General features: G+C 39.5%; 1 protein-coding gene across 1 annotated transcript in view; it reads left to right on the top strand.

Annotated features, from left to right (window-relative positions):
- The window catches only part of PLCB1 (phospholipase C beta 1), a 146,366-nt gene that overhangs the window by 12,100 nt on the left and 118,833 nt on the right, over window positions 1-15,433 (top strand). The window contains exon 5 of the mRNA XM_047069168.1: window positions 92-258. Coding sequence (XP_046925124.1) covers window positions 92-258 — 167 coding nt within the window. The remainder of the gene's footprint in view (window positions 1-91; window positions 259-15,433) is intronic.

Consider the following 15,433-nt stretch of genomic DNA (forward strand, 5'->3'; position numbering starts at 1 on the left):
CAGGGTTTTATTTCCCTGTAGCTAAATGCAAATATATGAATGAAACTCTGTAGACAAATATTCTAATTTCTTGGTTTTTAATTGCTTTTAGTGGTGCCAAAAGCAAACCATACCTTACGGTTGATCAGATGATGGATTTTATCAACCTGAAGCAGCGAGATCCTCGGCTAAATGAAATACTTTACCCACCTTTAAAGCAAGAGCAAGTCCAAGTACTGATTGAGAAGTATGAGCCCAACGATAGCCTTGCCAAAAAAGGTCAGTCTACTTTGCCCCACACTGTAGGGAAGGTGGTTTCTAATTGTCAATGGGTCACCTTTTGTAGGTATCCACAACAAGGACTATTTAGGTCCCATGTTTATATGCCTGTTTTCCTTTCTGTCTTGAATCACTAGTGGTTCAATTAGAGATAGAATTTTTTAAAACTTCAGTGTCTGGTTATGTGTATGTGTACATAAAACATTTTCTTAAATGTCATTTGTTTTATCTTAAATTTACCTAGTGACTGAATGCATATTTCTTGAACAAGAAATCCCATATCTTTAAGTTTGTCTTTTTGGCTCTATTTCTAGAAGTTCTATAAAACGACCCATAACTTTTCCTAAATCTTTAAAACTACAGAGACTATTTAATCCATTAGACCCTTGTCTTATTCTAATTTACCCTACTGATGAATTTTTCCACTTATAGAAATACAAAATTTGGCCTTTTATCTAAAAAACAAAAAAATCAGGGATGACTGGTGGCTCAGTCAGTTGAGCATCCAACTCTGGCTTAGGTCATGATCTCACAATCCGTGAGTTCGAGTCCCTCATCAGGCTCTGTGCTGACAGTTCAGAGGCTGGAGCCTGCTTTGGATTCTGTGTCTTCCCCTCTGTCTGTATCTCCCCCACTTGTACTCTGTCTTTCTCTCTCTCAAAAATAAATAAACATGAAAAAAATTTGTTTTAATCAATGTTGATAGCAAAATTTATTAGTCTAATAATTGATCAGAAAGATAGTTCTACGTTGCCTGGAAGTTCTTAAGAAATTTATGTTTTTGATTCTGGAGAAATGAATTGACAAAATAAGTTCCTGACGATTTACTTGCTGGGAGTTTTCAGTTATATGTGGCATCACAGTCCCTGAATAGGCCCTTCGGCTTTCTCTTTACTACCAAGACCAATTCTCACCTGGACTGAAATAGCTTCACGGAGAAAACTGGTGTGTTATTACTGATGTTATTGTGCGTTGCCTAGATATTCCATAGAGAGGAAAATAAAGTACAATTAACCAACTATTAAGAAGAAATTAATTGCATATTAATACGCAGGCAGTTCATAAGTAACAGAAACAGCTCTAGCAAGCTCAGTGTCATTAATAAGTATGGTTATCATAAAAATAGACTAAAAAGTCTTTTAACCTTTGCATTTATTCTGGAAGTAGTCCTCTAAATGAAAATAAAATGCATGAATTAAGTATAAAAGTAAACTATTATCATTAATTTTATTCTGCATGTTACTAGTTGGGAACTTACAGATGAAATTTTTTTTTGGGGGGGTGGTTTTTGTTCATTTTCTTGGTCAAGCACTTTGCCTTTGTTGTTGTCATCATCCCTGTCACTGCCATGAAGGTGAGGTTGTTAACGGAAACTAGTGATCAACAGTGTGTGTCGGCATTGCCAGGCCCACCCCCCTGAACCTAGTTACTCCTGACACCCTTCAGTCCCTAGAGCCACAAAGATGGGATTTCTCCTTATCATTATGCAAAGAGTAACTCCTTGCAGATTTCTTGCCCGGGCAGTTGACAGTTCCCTTCTGAAATCTGAACTTCACCAAAAATAACTAGCACAGTGTTATAACAAAGCCAACAAGACCTCTAAAAACGGTTAGCCTGTGACACAGAAGAAACAAATAGCTTTCGTGAAACCAGTAAGACACTTCAGAGACCAAACTTTGCCCCTCTCTCCACTGTTCACACCACACTGCAGATGGTCCGTGCCTCAGCCTGCATATGACACTTCCATCCATCACCCTCTGATGACCTGAAGGCAGTAAAAGACTCAAAGAGAAAAATTTGTGACAGATTATTGTAAAACTCTATAATCCTAGAAGAACTGATTTTGATTCTAATGGAAATTAAGATGATATGTCTTAGCATTTGCAAGTTTATTTAGTGCTGTCTTATGGAAACACTAGCAATGAATTCCATAATCACGACAGGCACATAGGGGCACCTGGGTAACTCAGTCAGTTGAGTATCTGACTCTTGATTTCAGCTCAGGTCATAATCCCAGGGTCGTGGGATTGAGCCCCTTGTCAGGCTCCACACTGAACATGGAGCCTGCTTAGGATTCTCTCTCTCTCTGCCCCTCCTCTACTCACACGGGTGCTCTCTCTCTCTCTCAAAATGAATAAATAAACATTAAGAAGACCTAACAAACTGTTTAAAATAAATAAATAGATAGATAAGTAAGTAAAATAGCAATTTTGGTTTTTTCTACAACTTCCTTTGATATGGATTACAAGCCTCCATATCAGCCCTGATGTGATTTTTTTAATCATGGATTTCATTTCTTTTTTTTTTTTCTTCTTTTTTTAAATTTACATCCAAGTTAGTTAGCATATAGTGCAACAATGATTTCAGAAGTAGATCCCTTAATGCCCCTTACCCATTTAGCCCAGCCCGCCTCCCACACCCCCTTCAATAACTCTCTGTTCTCCATATTTAACAGTCTCTTATGTTTTGTCCCCCTTTCTGTTTTTATATTACTTTTGCTTCCCTTATGTTCATCTGTTCTGTGTCTAAAAGTCCTCATATGAGTTAAGTCATATGATATTTGTCTTTCTCTGGCTGACTAATTACGCTTAGCATAATACCCTCCAGTTCCATCCACGTAGTTGCAAATGGCAAGATTTCGTTCTTTTCAATTGCCGAGTAATACTCCATTTTGTGTGTGTGTGTGTGTGTGTGTGTGTGTGTGTGTGTATATATATACATATATACATGTATATATATATCTCACATCTTCTTTATCCATTCATCGTGGATTTCATTTCTTAGCCCAAAAACTCCTGTAAGAAAATGAACTTGAGAGTCCTTTAGTTTACTGCTTCAGCTCTATGTGAACAAAGACTAGAGAAAAGTATTTTATTGTGTTAACTATTATTTCATTGTCAAAAGGGTAATTATTTTGAAATCTTTATTTGTAGGACTAAGAAATTGCTGAGTTAGACCTCAGTTGGCTAATAACTAAGAGTTTTTTTTTTTTTTTCAACGTTTATTTATTTTTGGGACAGAGAGAGACAGAGCATGAACGGGGGAGGGGCAGAGAGAGAGGGAGACACAGAGTCGGAAGCAGGCTCCAGGCTCTGAGCCATCAGCCCAGAGCCCGACGCGGGGCTCGAACTCACGGACCGCGAGATCGTGACCTGGCTGAAGTCGGACGCTTAACCGACTGCGCCACCCAGGCGCCCCATAACTAAGAGTTTTAATTATTTTTTTCCAAAGATGAAAATCAATTTTAACATTTGGTTTTGCTGTTCACAATATTGGATGTTTGACTAGGAGTTTTTCAGAAACTTTTTTTTGTTGCATCTTCTTTATTTATAAGGTAACTGCAAATAAAATCTAACAAAGTACAATTTAAGAAAGTATTGTTTAGGGGCGCCTGGGTGGCTCAGTCGGTTGGGCGACCGACTTCGGCTCCGGTCATGATCTCACGGTCTGTGAGTTCGAGCCCCACGTCGGGCTCTGTGCTGACAGCTCAGAGCCTGGAGCCTGTTTCAGATTCTGTGTCTCCCTCTCTCTCTGACCCTCCCCCGTTCATGCTTTGTCTCTCTATGTCTCAAAAATAAATAAACGTCAAATAAAAAAAAAAAGAAAAAAAAAGAAAGTATTGTTTAATTTCAATATGATGACTGGTACAGATCTGCAAGAAAATTAACTTTCATTCATTATGTGACTTTCAAAATGTACGTTATTATTTTGTAAAAAGCAAACCAAAATTTTGAGGTTAAATGACTTACCTGAGATCTTGTACCAAGATGCTCTTCTAGAGAGCAGAGTTTTTAACTTCCAGTCAACGAGTTAATACATTTTGATTAATAAACATGTAAGAAAATAAGTACTATATTAGTAGGATATAATTACTGCAATTACTAATTATTACTATATTATGATAGTACATTTTAATATGCTTATATTACTAAGTATACTTAACATAAATATGGTAGAATAAGATAGAAAATCAGTGTATTACATTATAATTTTTTCTGCTACTTTTGTTTTGATTGGTTCCTCAAATGTGCACAAGCATTAGTTAAATTGACCTACAGAATCAATTCAAATTATCTGAAAAAAGCACTTCCATATTGCTTATATTTGTTATAAAATGCTAAGAATAAGATGCATCCACAATATACATAAATAATAATATAAATAAATTCTCTGCTATTGAGAAACTCTTTTTAAGTAGGTGTTAAACAAGTAAACTTTACACAAAGTTGACATATGCTAATGTTTAGTTTTTATATGCACTTCACGTAATTTTTACATAGAAGGTAATCTAAAATTAAATGAAAAATTTCCAATATGGCCAAAAGCCCAAATGCTTAAACCGTACGTTAGATAACTAAACATAGATGTGTGAAATGAAACTCCAGAAGGGATGATGGACTTTGACGCTTTGTGGGCCTGCTGTCATTGGCATGTGGGCCACATTTCCATGCTGGAATTTCTGTTTCTGCAGATGTATATACTGGTTATAAATAATCACAGGGTCTCTGTGCAGTGTAAGGCCAAATGTACACATATTTGGGTTCCACAAAGAAAAAGTTTAAATCTTGTTGCAGAAAATACTGTTCTCAAGGGAGTTCAATTTATTTTTACTATTGAAAATCACACTTTGAAGAATGCCATGGCCCCAGATCAAGGAATGTTTCTTCCTAACCATGTTGTTTGCACTGGAACAAAATGCTTAATGCTAACCCATGCTTAACACAGAAATACATAATGACCCCTGCCTCTTCCAAACCGAAGGGTACTGCATGTCAGTTGGAAGACTAATGTCTCCCAGAGTTTTTCTTTTCTTTTCTTTTCTTTTTTTTTAATCACTTACACTCTGTAGAAGGAAGGCATTGAGTAAAATTAGCATGAAAGAGAATAAAATGATGCCTTAGGTAACAGACTGAAGATTAGATTTAACTGTTCTGTCTGTAAAAGAAGGCAAAAATTCATTAAAAAAAAACCAAACCCAGAGAAAATGGTTGAGTTTTTTCATATTTTTATCCTTCTGTGAAGAGCAGGTGTTCATGAGTATGTGTTAAGCAATTGAATTAATATATCAGAATATAATATTACCAGATGTTTCTAACTACATTCCTTTTTATCAGTAGCTCTTCCTCTTAAATTTTTATAAGGTGTGCTGTACAAAAGCTTCCCTGCTTTGTTGCAATTAAGTCATCAAAATGAAGCTATATAATCTCTTTTAGTAGTTGATCAGTACTCACTGAGTTAATAGTTTAATAGTTAAAATGAACTCAAAATAATAATAGCAAATGGATTTGGCTTCAGGCAAAGCAAATAGAAGTTCAGGTATAGTGAGCATTTTGCCTTAAATAGACCTATGTTGATGATTACATCAGTAGAAATAACTATTGTGTATACACACACACACACACACACACAAATATATGTATCCATTAGACTCTCCTAAAATTGAACTATATTATATCATTATTGTCAATAGCAAGAAGCACCCAGAATGTGCTAGAAGTAGCACTGGACTTGGGAGTCTTGCAACCATAGTATTAGGTGGAACTCCTTCAGTAGAAAAATGACAGAAAGTTAACTCAAATTGAAGCCCAGAAAGAAATTTATTGTTACATATGAACAAAAAGTCAAGCTGTGTTTCGTGTTGATCTCAGCTTATCAATAACCAATATTGTGGTAGGACCAGCACTTGTGGTTCTTATTATGATTTCAAGATGCCCGTAAGCAACAACCATCAGGTAATTTGGGAAAAAAATAGATGTTTATTACTTATAAGACCTGAAAATCACACAATACATTTGGGGCCACACAGGGAGATCACTTATAGAGAAAGCACACTCACAAGTCTGGGTTCTGTTTTTATAAGGGTTGAGGGTGGGTGTCTGGGGTTTCATGGGCTTACTCTACTGGTGAATTTAAAACATAAGATCAGGAAAAGACAAGTGGCCTAAATGGCCAGTTATTGAAATCAAGCAAACTTTCTAAATCAAAGGAGTGTCAGTGTGGGGAGGTGAGCTGGCTCCCTATCTAGCCATATGGCTGTCAATTGGTTTATTCATGATAGCTGTGTTTGAAGTGGGTGTCTTTTTGAAATGGATGCCTAAGCCATCAAAGCTTAAGTCAGGCACTTGCACTACAAAAAATAAAAGTAAATAACAACAACAACACTATCAGAACTCACACACTACAAGGTGTTAATGACTTCAAGCATGACTACATCAAAGGGCTCCAATGATGTCATAAAGAATTGTCTTTCTTCCTCTCCAATCATTTTCTCTCTACTGGCTGTAATATACCAGCGTGGGCACACTCTCCTAAAGTAACAAGAAGGCCACCAGTAGCTCCTATACTGAAGTTACTTTTACTCATATTTCCAACAAAATTACCAGAAACCTGAGCCTGTCTTGAGTCACCCAAGGCCACTACTGAACTAGGATCATCATGGCCTGGAGAATAGAGTGCAATAATTAAACAGACTTAGGTCACATGACTCTCCTTAGAGCCAATGAGGGGTCCACTACCCATACCACATGGTTTGGACTGACAGTAAGAGTGAGGTTGTTCTCTGAAATTCAGTCCTGGTGTGCTTCCCAGAAGAAGGAGCAAAAATTCCCTGACCGGGCAGATAAACACAGCAGATCCCCCTAAAACTGGGTCAGAAATCAACAAATCATCACCACTGTTTACCTCACCTTAGGAAACCACTTAACCTCTTTGACTTATCCCACCCTCTAGTTTTCTCATTTTTTGAAAAAAAAAATCCCTGAGAAATTACTGGGAAAATTAAGTAAATTATTTGTGATAGGAGGGTTGCATGTATTAACTGTTGGCCACAAAACCTTTGCTGACTTGAACTATGAAAAGTGGTAATTGGTATTTATAACAAATTATTTCTTTTTTTTTTAATTTTTTTTAAACGTTTATTTATTTTTGAGACAGAGAAAGACAAAGTGTCAACAGGGGAGGGGCAGAGAGAGAGGGAGACACAGAATCTGAAACAGGCTCCAGGCTCTGAGCTGTCAGCACAGAGCCCGACGTGGGGCTCGAACTCACAGACCGTGAGATCATGACCCGAGCCGAAGTCGGACGCTTAGCCGACCGAGCCACCCAGGCGCCCCTATAACAAATTATTTCAAACCATTTTTGGATCTGGAAGTGCGATTCACAGCATTCGGCAGGGGCATTCCTGACTGTTGCTGTCTCTTGGCTAACAGGCTTATTTCACTTATTGCAAATAATAATAAATTAGAATCTTTGAAGATGAAAACTGAAAAAATATGGCAAGTCCTATCTGTGCACAAATGTTCATTTCTGACTCAATCATTCTTTCATAAATATTTTTATTAAAATAAAATTACAGTTAAAAATGTGAAGATTTACACTGGAATCTTACCATTTACTTCATAACTTAATTTTCCTGGTAATTTTTTTTAATGTTTGTTTATTTTTGACAGAGAGAGAGATAGAGTGTGAGCAGGGGAGGGGCAGAGATAGAGACACAAAATCCGAAGCAGGCTTCAGGCTCTGAGCTGTCAGCACAGAGCCCGACGTGGGACTCTAACTCACGAACCATGAGATCATGACTTGAGCCAAAGTCAGATGCTTAACTGACTGAGCCACCCAGGAGCCCCTTCCTGGTAGATTTTTTAAAAACAATTATTTTCCCAGCACCATTTCACTTTAGTCTAGGTAGAAGTCATTAAAAAATAATGACTATTTTTATTCATGTCTACTGTCTATCCTTGAAAGATCAAACATGCCGTAATTAAAGGGAAAGGCTGGCATAGTGTTATTGTTAAACCAGTTAACCTCAGGCAAATGACTTGACTTGCTGGAGCTTCAGAATTCTCATCTGTGAAGTGGGATGATACCTACCTAGCAGAACTAGGTGCTCTTCCCATTCCCCTGACACTCATGGTTCCAACAAGTCAGCAGTCCCACTACAACTCTCCAGAACTTTCCCACAGCCCAGCTACAGTCAGCCTACAAGGGTTGGGACTTCATGGTCCCAAGAGTGGTTTTCATTCAAGAAGTAGTACCTTATCCCCCTTGCCCCTTATGCGGGATGGTTTTGAGGCTGGTTCTCCCAGAGTTCCCCAATGGGATTGGACCCTAGTTGCCTACAACTGTAACTTGGTTGATAATGTTCCCTTTACTAGGCCACCTTTCCTTCCTTCCCTTTTCATTTCTCCACTCCTCTACTGTTATCTCCTGGGGTTGCCTCCCAAATAAGTTACTTGCACTGAAATCCTTGCCTCAAAGCCTACTTGTAGAAGAACCCCAAGATAAGCACTTTTCATAAATTGCCCTCAGAGTCAGAAGTGAAAAGTGGACAAGATTAGAGTAGCTGAGCATTGAAAGAAAAAAAAATGGGAGGAGGCAGCGCCCATGGCCTGTCCCTTCCAACCTGTCATAAGACTGTTTATTGTTACCATTCATGAAGGTCTGGCTGGTGGCCTCAAATCCTGGGCTTTCTTGTCTATGAGGGACCTAGCTACTTAGCCCAAACTCTCAGACCAAAGACGAGGCAGCTAAGGAAGGACAATATTGAGACTAGGACCATATTTCCTGTGCCCCAATGCAGTGTCCTCCCTAGCACTTCCAGCTCTCACTTGGGGCCCACCACCAGGATTTTCTGAGAAAGGAGATACAGGTCAACTGTTTAGAAGTTAGCAGTTGGCATCCACAAAGGTCGTTTTCAGACTTGTCCTTGACATAACCTACTTTATTTGTGTTTGTTTCTTCCAACAAAGTTTCACAAGGAAGGCCAATGTGTAGGGAAACCTTTCAAAGCACTATTTTGGTTGAAGAGAGGGGAGTCTGGAATAGAGCTGGTGGTGGCCTCTCCTCCACCTCATTCTCTGCAGGCGCTTCTGTCAAAACCCCAGGAGATTCAGGATGCTCGGTTTAAAAACCACTCATCTGGAGGAAATATTGACGGGTTTAAAGATCTGCCTCAGAATTAAGACAGCATCTATTTAAATATTTCTATATAGATTACCTGTGGAGCAATCCAAAAAATAAAAGGATTGGAATGAATGTACACAGTCAACTCAAACAATACAGAATCTCTTCCTCAAAGACAAAGGCAGATGAAAACTGGGTGACGTGTTCAGTTCTTTTCATGGCTTAATTAAGTTACTACAGTGAGAAAGCGGCTGAAAAGCCACTCTAGTATTTTATTGATTAAGATCCCATTTAAACTCCACCTATTGACTTTCTAGCCCTCTGAGGAAGGTCACAGAAGAATGACATTATCAACTGTGTGTTCAAACTCCTCTTAACTTTGTGTTTCCTATGTTCATAGACTTCTCTGTATTTCAGTCTGGCTCAAATGAAAAAAAAATTGTTTCAATATTGCCATTATGAGTCCATTGTTCATTAGTTGACTTGGTAACATACTTCCCTTTCCCTTCCTTGATTGCATTTCCTCCTTTCCCAGGAGTCTGAGGCCTGAGGAGAGGCAAATGCCTGGCCTAGGGGTCTTGGGTTTTTCCCTCCTCCAGGCATTCTTTCAGTGACCTCCATGTCTGCTGAGAAGCATGGCAGTAGCCAGAAAGTCACAGCCATGTCCATTCGTAGCTGAAGTAGCCTTTATTCAGAAAACAACCAGTCAGGAAAAAAATAAATTGTAAAAGACTAAGTCAAATGCTAGTTCCAAGGTGTGGGGAAATGAGTTGGGTAGCCTAATCCACTCTAGAATGCTGAGTTTTCTTAAAACCTCTTTCCCTCAGCCTACTATCTCTTCCCAAGGTGCTTTGTAGTTTCACGTGAGAGCTGAAGGGACAAAGCAGATAATGGCTACTTTCCTGAAAGTAGCATTAACAGTTGCTAACTATGATACCTCCCCCTTCTCAGCAGAAGTCAGGTGGGACTATGGCTCAGTTAAAAAGAATGCCTTAGTAGGTAACACTGCTGGAGAAAGGCCACTAAGTCATAGGCATTTGGCACCCAACATCTGCGTTACCCGCAGTCTAGTATTGTTAATAGTTGGTTTTGTACGAAATAAGTGGGAAAGAAACAGTTCAAATGCAGAGAGAATCAACTCCATGGAAAACAAACTGTCTACAAGGAACCCAGATGATATGAGATGTGGACTGTTTACCCTAACACTTACCAGCTAAAAAATGTGCCATGGCAATAGGTGAAATAATGTCAGGAAGCAGAGAATGATCTATAACTTCATTAATTCGTTATAGACATTCTAGAAATTCTGTCTTAACTCTGAACCACTGTGGTCTCTAGGAGTCCAGAGTGAAAGCAAAACAGAGTAGAGATAAGATTATTTTAAGATGAAGGCTTAACTGAGGATGTTTGACAAAATCAACCTTCTCACCTAACACTCTACCTTACATGTAGAAAATAAGCCAAAGATGTTTCTTATTAATGTTGCTATTTGTCTTTGTTTGGGTTCCCCCAGGAGCCAACTCTGGGAGAACTCAAGTACAAAGAGTTTGAGAGGTGATACAAAAGAAAGTGAGAACAAGGAAGGGAAGGCAGATAGTAAGGTTGTGAAACCAAGCAAGTTATCCATGTGTGTAACTGGGACTCAGTCCGGAGGTGAATTCTAGAAGCCAATGTAGAACACACACCTGAGTTTCCCAAGCATAGTCACTGCAGATGCTGTTAGAAAATATTAATCCTCAGGCACTTCCGGCCTGCATCACATAAAACCACCAGACAAAGAGTTGCACATGGAAGTCCAGCCCAACCATATTTCCTGGGGCACCAACACAGGCTGCTACAATGTCATTACAGACAAAACCATATTCCCCATGATCACAATAGTATAGAAAGAATTCTCCATCCAACTCTGCAACTATAACAGGAATCTCCAGCACGTCAAAGGAGAAATCCTCCAAGGTACCTGATGCTCACTGAACTATTTTCTTTATTCTAACACATATTTGGTGTAATTGTATGGACACTTTAATCTGACAAACACGTATTATCCATGTGGCTTAAGAACTCCAAAGAAGTGGAACAAACTCAAGATAAAGTCTTTGCTCTTAAGGAGACTATAATTTGAAGGGGAAATGATATATACAAGTAACTATAATACAAGATAGAATGTAATACTCCTCCATTCATTCACCCAGTATCTATTGAGTGTCCTTTGTGTGCCAGGGAAGCTTGGAGGGAAGGGGAAGTTTTCTTTATTGAGGTTCTTGGGAGTGTTGGGAATTGCTCTAAGAAGGGAAGGCTTTTTTTTTTTTTTAAATTTTTTTTTTTCAACGTTTATTTATTTTTGGGACAGAGAGAGACAGAGCATGAACGGGGGAGGGGCAGAGAGAGAGGGAGACACAGAATCGGAAACAGGCTCCAGGCTCCGAGCCATCAGCCCAGAGCCTGATGCGGGGCTCGAACCCACGGACCGCGAGATCGTGACCTGGCTGAAGTCGGACGCTTAACCGACTGCGCCACCCAGGCGCCCCAGAAGGGAAGGCTTTTGAAGAGGAAAGTGACATTCAAGCTGTATTTCAGGAATGCTGAGACATATAAGGCACTAAGAGATAACATCTAAGTAGCTCAGAAAGCATTAGTGAGCACATATTCTAGGCCTGCCTTTACACTAGACACTGGAAGAGACATAAATGAAGGGAAGGTTGTGATCTTTGCACTTAGAAAGCCAGTGTTGCACCTGACCAAGGAACATGACATTCTAGTTAAGATTCTAGAACATTTTTGCCTCCTTTACCTTCTGGTCAGGAGCCACTGTAAAGGGTCTTTTCTGATAGAGCAAGATGACAGTACACTAATAAAAGGCAACAAACTGTTCACAACCCTCTGAGAACCTCTAACCTTTAACCATTAACCTTTTACATAAATCTAGTGTAAAGACTCCAAGCCTGTGTTTGAAAGATCAAGTTCTAGGATAAAGAAGATATATATACAGTTGACCCTTGAAAAACATGGGTTTGAGCTGTGTGGGTCCACTTATACACGGATTTTTTTTTTTTCAACGTTTATTTATTTTGGGACAGAGAGAGACAGAGCATGAATGGGGGAGGGGCAGAGAGAGAGGGAGACACAGAATCGGAAACAGGCTCCAGGCTCTGAGCCATCAGCCCAGAGCCTGACGCGGGGCTCGAACTCGAACTCACGGACCGGGAGATCGTGACCTGGCTGAAGTCGGACGCTTAACCGGCTGCACCACCCAGGCGCCCCAATACATGGATTTTTTAATGGATAAATACAATACAGTTCTGCAAAAAAAAAAAAAATAGAAAACAAAAAACAAAGAACAACAACAACAGCAACAAGAAAAACACCACACAAAACAAAACAAAAAAAGAGATCAAGATTCGAATATGGATTCTTTCCTTACCTAGCCACGTCCATTTAAAAGGACTATTAAATCTCACTGGGTTAGAGCTTGTTTATCTATCGTGTCAAATAATAAAACTTCGTCCTACCTACCAAACAGAACAGTGAGGAGTAAATAAACTCGCAGATATGAGAACATGTTGGTAAAGGGAAAGTGTTAAATCAAAGTTAGGTGTCATCATTAAGAACTTTCACACAAACCATATCAACAAGTTGAACTGAGTGCAGGGGAGATGGCAGGGACACAGAATCACTGACAGCTGGCTGAGAGGTTAATCGGCAAAGGCTTTGAGAGGAGCAGGTAGCCATTTAATGACACTATCACACAATAATGTGATTAAAGTAATAGAACAGATATGCAATCAAGATGAATAAGAATCTGTAACACTGACTCCAGGATTGGAAAATAAACAGATAAAATCAAGAAACCAGCACAAAGTTCATTATACTCTTACAAAAGCACAGTTAGTTGGCATTTGTAATCGGAAAGTTTGTGCCCAAGCAAGGGTGCTTGAAAAGGGGACATTTAATAGATTATTTCTGAAAGCAGACAAATAGATTTTGGTGAGCCATGGACTATGAAAGCCATCTGCACTTACTTTCCCTGAGCTGGTCTAGCAGAACTCACACAAGGGTCACAGCACCAGGAATAAACATGAGCCAAGGAAATAGCTTTTCTGTGCTGTGCTTGGACTTAGGAGGTGTTAAGCCATTGGGCCAGTAGCATTCCAACATTCTCTGATATCATTACGTTACAAGTGGGGATTGAATGATGATGAATGGATTCTCAACCACCTAATCCCATGGACATCTGAACATTTGAGTGCCAGAGCCTGCCTAATTGGCATTTGGCTCCACAGAATGAGGCTGGTGGCCATGCTAGCTGGCAGACACATGGTCCAGTTTGCCCGTCTCAACTGTGTGATGACTTTGTGTGGATTTATAGGCCATCTGTCTTCCAAGGCTGCATTCGTAGAAATCTCTGTTCTTGTGAGCTTTAAAAGATTTTACCTGCATGTGTTTGGCTATTTTTTTTTTAAGCTAACTAACCTGTCTTTTGCTGTTTGGTTGTTTTTTGGGGTTTTGTTTTTTTGTTTTTTTTGCAAAACCCACAAAACAATGTCACATCTTCTGTTTAGCATTTCTCTGGTCCTCATGTTGGCATAACAGGTTTCTCGTTGTATTTTATTTTTCCTGCTAAAAGTCAGACTCGTGGGTTGGAGAATAAAAATGTTAGAGGATGCCTTTAAATCACATGCAGAGATTAGAATGTAAATTAAGTCTGGAAAAGAATTTTAGTCCTTGATAGACAAATCGGAATCAAAGAGCTAATCCTCACGCCTCTGCCAGATGGGTCACTTGTGCTGCCTGAGCCCAGCTTCTTTCACAGATTAAAGTAACACGTTTTAGAGAGATAAGTAAGTCAGGGGGAAAAATTGCTCCTTGGTCACATTCAGGGCTATTTTTAGGACTAATCCAGAGCGCCCGGATTAAAGCCAACTGCCATGGATGCAAGACCCTCTCCTTTTCATCATCTGTGTTCCTTATCCAGCCCAGTGCTGGGAAAGTTATGTGGGCAAACATCATCAGTCGCACACACCACCATCTGTCCCTCTCCATTGCCCCACTCACGCTTTGTACCCCTGTGACCTCAGACAAGCCACTTAACTTCTCTAAGCTTCAGTTTGTTCAACAAAAAATGGGATAGGATTTTTCTCATAGGATTTTAGTGCCTGGCACATGGTCAGTGCTCAAGTAAGGGTAACACTTCCTTCAATGATGATGATGATGATGATGATGGCGATTATCATTGTTACTATTTACCTTCTCCCGGATTATGTATGGTATTCAACAGCAGGATAGCATAGTAGTTAAGAGCACGGAACACAAAGCCTGATTACCCGGGTTCCAATCCCATTTTATCCACTTGTAAGCTGTGTTACTTTGGGCAAGCTACTTGCCTTGGGTTTCTCATCCACATAAGGGGCATAAATGTATTACCCACTCCATGGAGTTACCATGAGGATGAAATGAGTTAATATTTGCACATACTAAACAGTACAGAAAAGTTCGTTAAATGACATACTGGAAATAGATAAATCTCAAGAAGCTCTTCAAAGAGCTTCTCTGTCTTCCTTTCCTATCCTGCTTGCACTTTTACAATACATTTCCTTTCAAGTCAGAATCCATTATTTAAAAAAAAATACTGTGTTTGTAAATACAGCCAGTTACATTTTCTTTCCCTGAGCCTCCACGGCATAATGTTTTTCTTTAGCGCTTTGCTGCTCCAGCTTACATCTGCTTTTAGGACTACCTCAGGAGCAGTTCCATGCCAGTGCTTTGATGCCATGATTGGGTCATTTCCAAGGTCACCATCCTGGTAAAAAACACATACTGAATAGAAAAGAGCCTGACGGCAGGACTTTCAAGGCACCTTGGTAATGTGCCATGAATTCTAGAGATTAGCTTCTGAGCATGCCTTGCTGTACTTTTCTCCTCTGGTCATGCAGCTCCTGTAAAGTATCATGAGAAAGTGTGGTGCTGAGGACTCACCACCAACCTCAGCAGTTTCAGGACACAGGGGAACATCAGCTTGTGGTAACTGACCTTATCAATAGTCACTTTCATAAGCTTATAGGTAGAATATGAGGGCTTATGGATTTATTTCAGATATACTTCTTGTGAATTTAAAAAGAAATTCTACCAGGGCTGAACAAAGAGGCTAAGAGGCCCTGTATTGAACAGGGCAGGTGACTTGTCAATGCAATGTAATGAAGAATCAAGTCTTCTATTGTTTAAGAATTGATCTGCCCTATTCTGAATTATCATAATCCCCTCTTTGTGGTCTATTTTG

This window comes from Lynx rufus, unplaced genomic scaffold (genome assembly GCF_022079265.1).
Source record: "Lynx rufus isolate CCGP_SWC_20201006 ecotype Redwood Valley unplaced genomic scaffold, mLynRuf1.p SCAF_8, whole genome shotgun sequence".
In the NCBI taxonomy this organism is placed as follows: domain Eukaryota; kingdom Metazoa; phylum Chordata; class Mammalia; order Carnivora; family Felidae; genus Lynx; species Lynx rufus.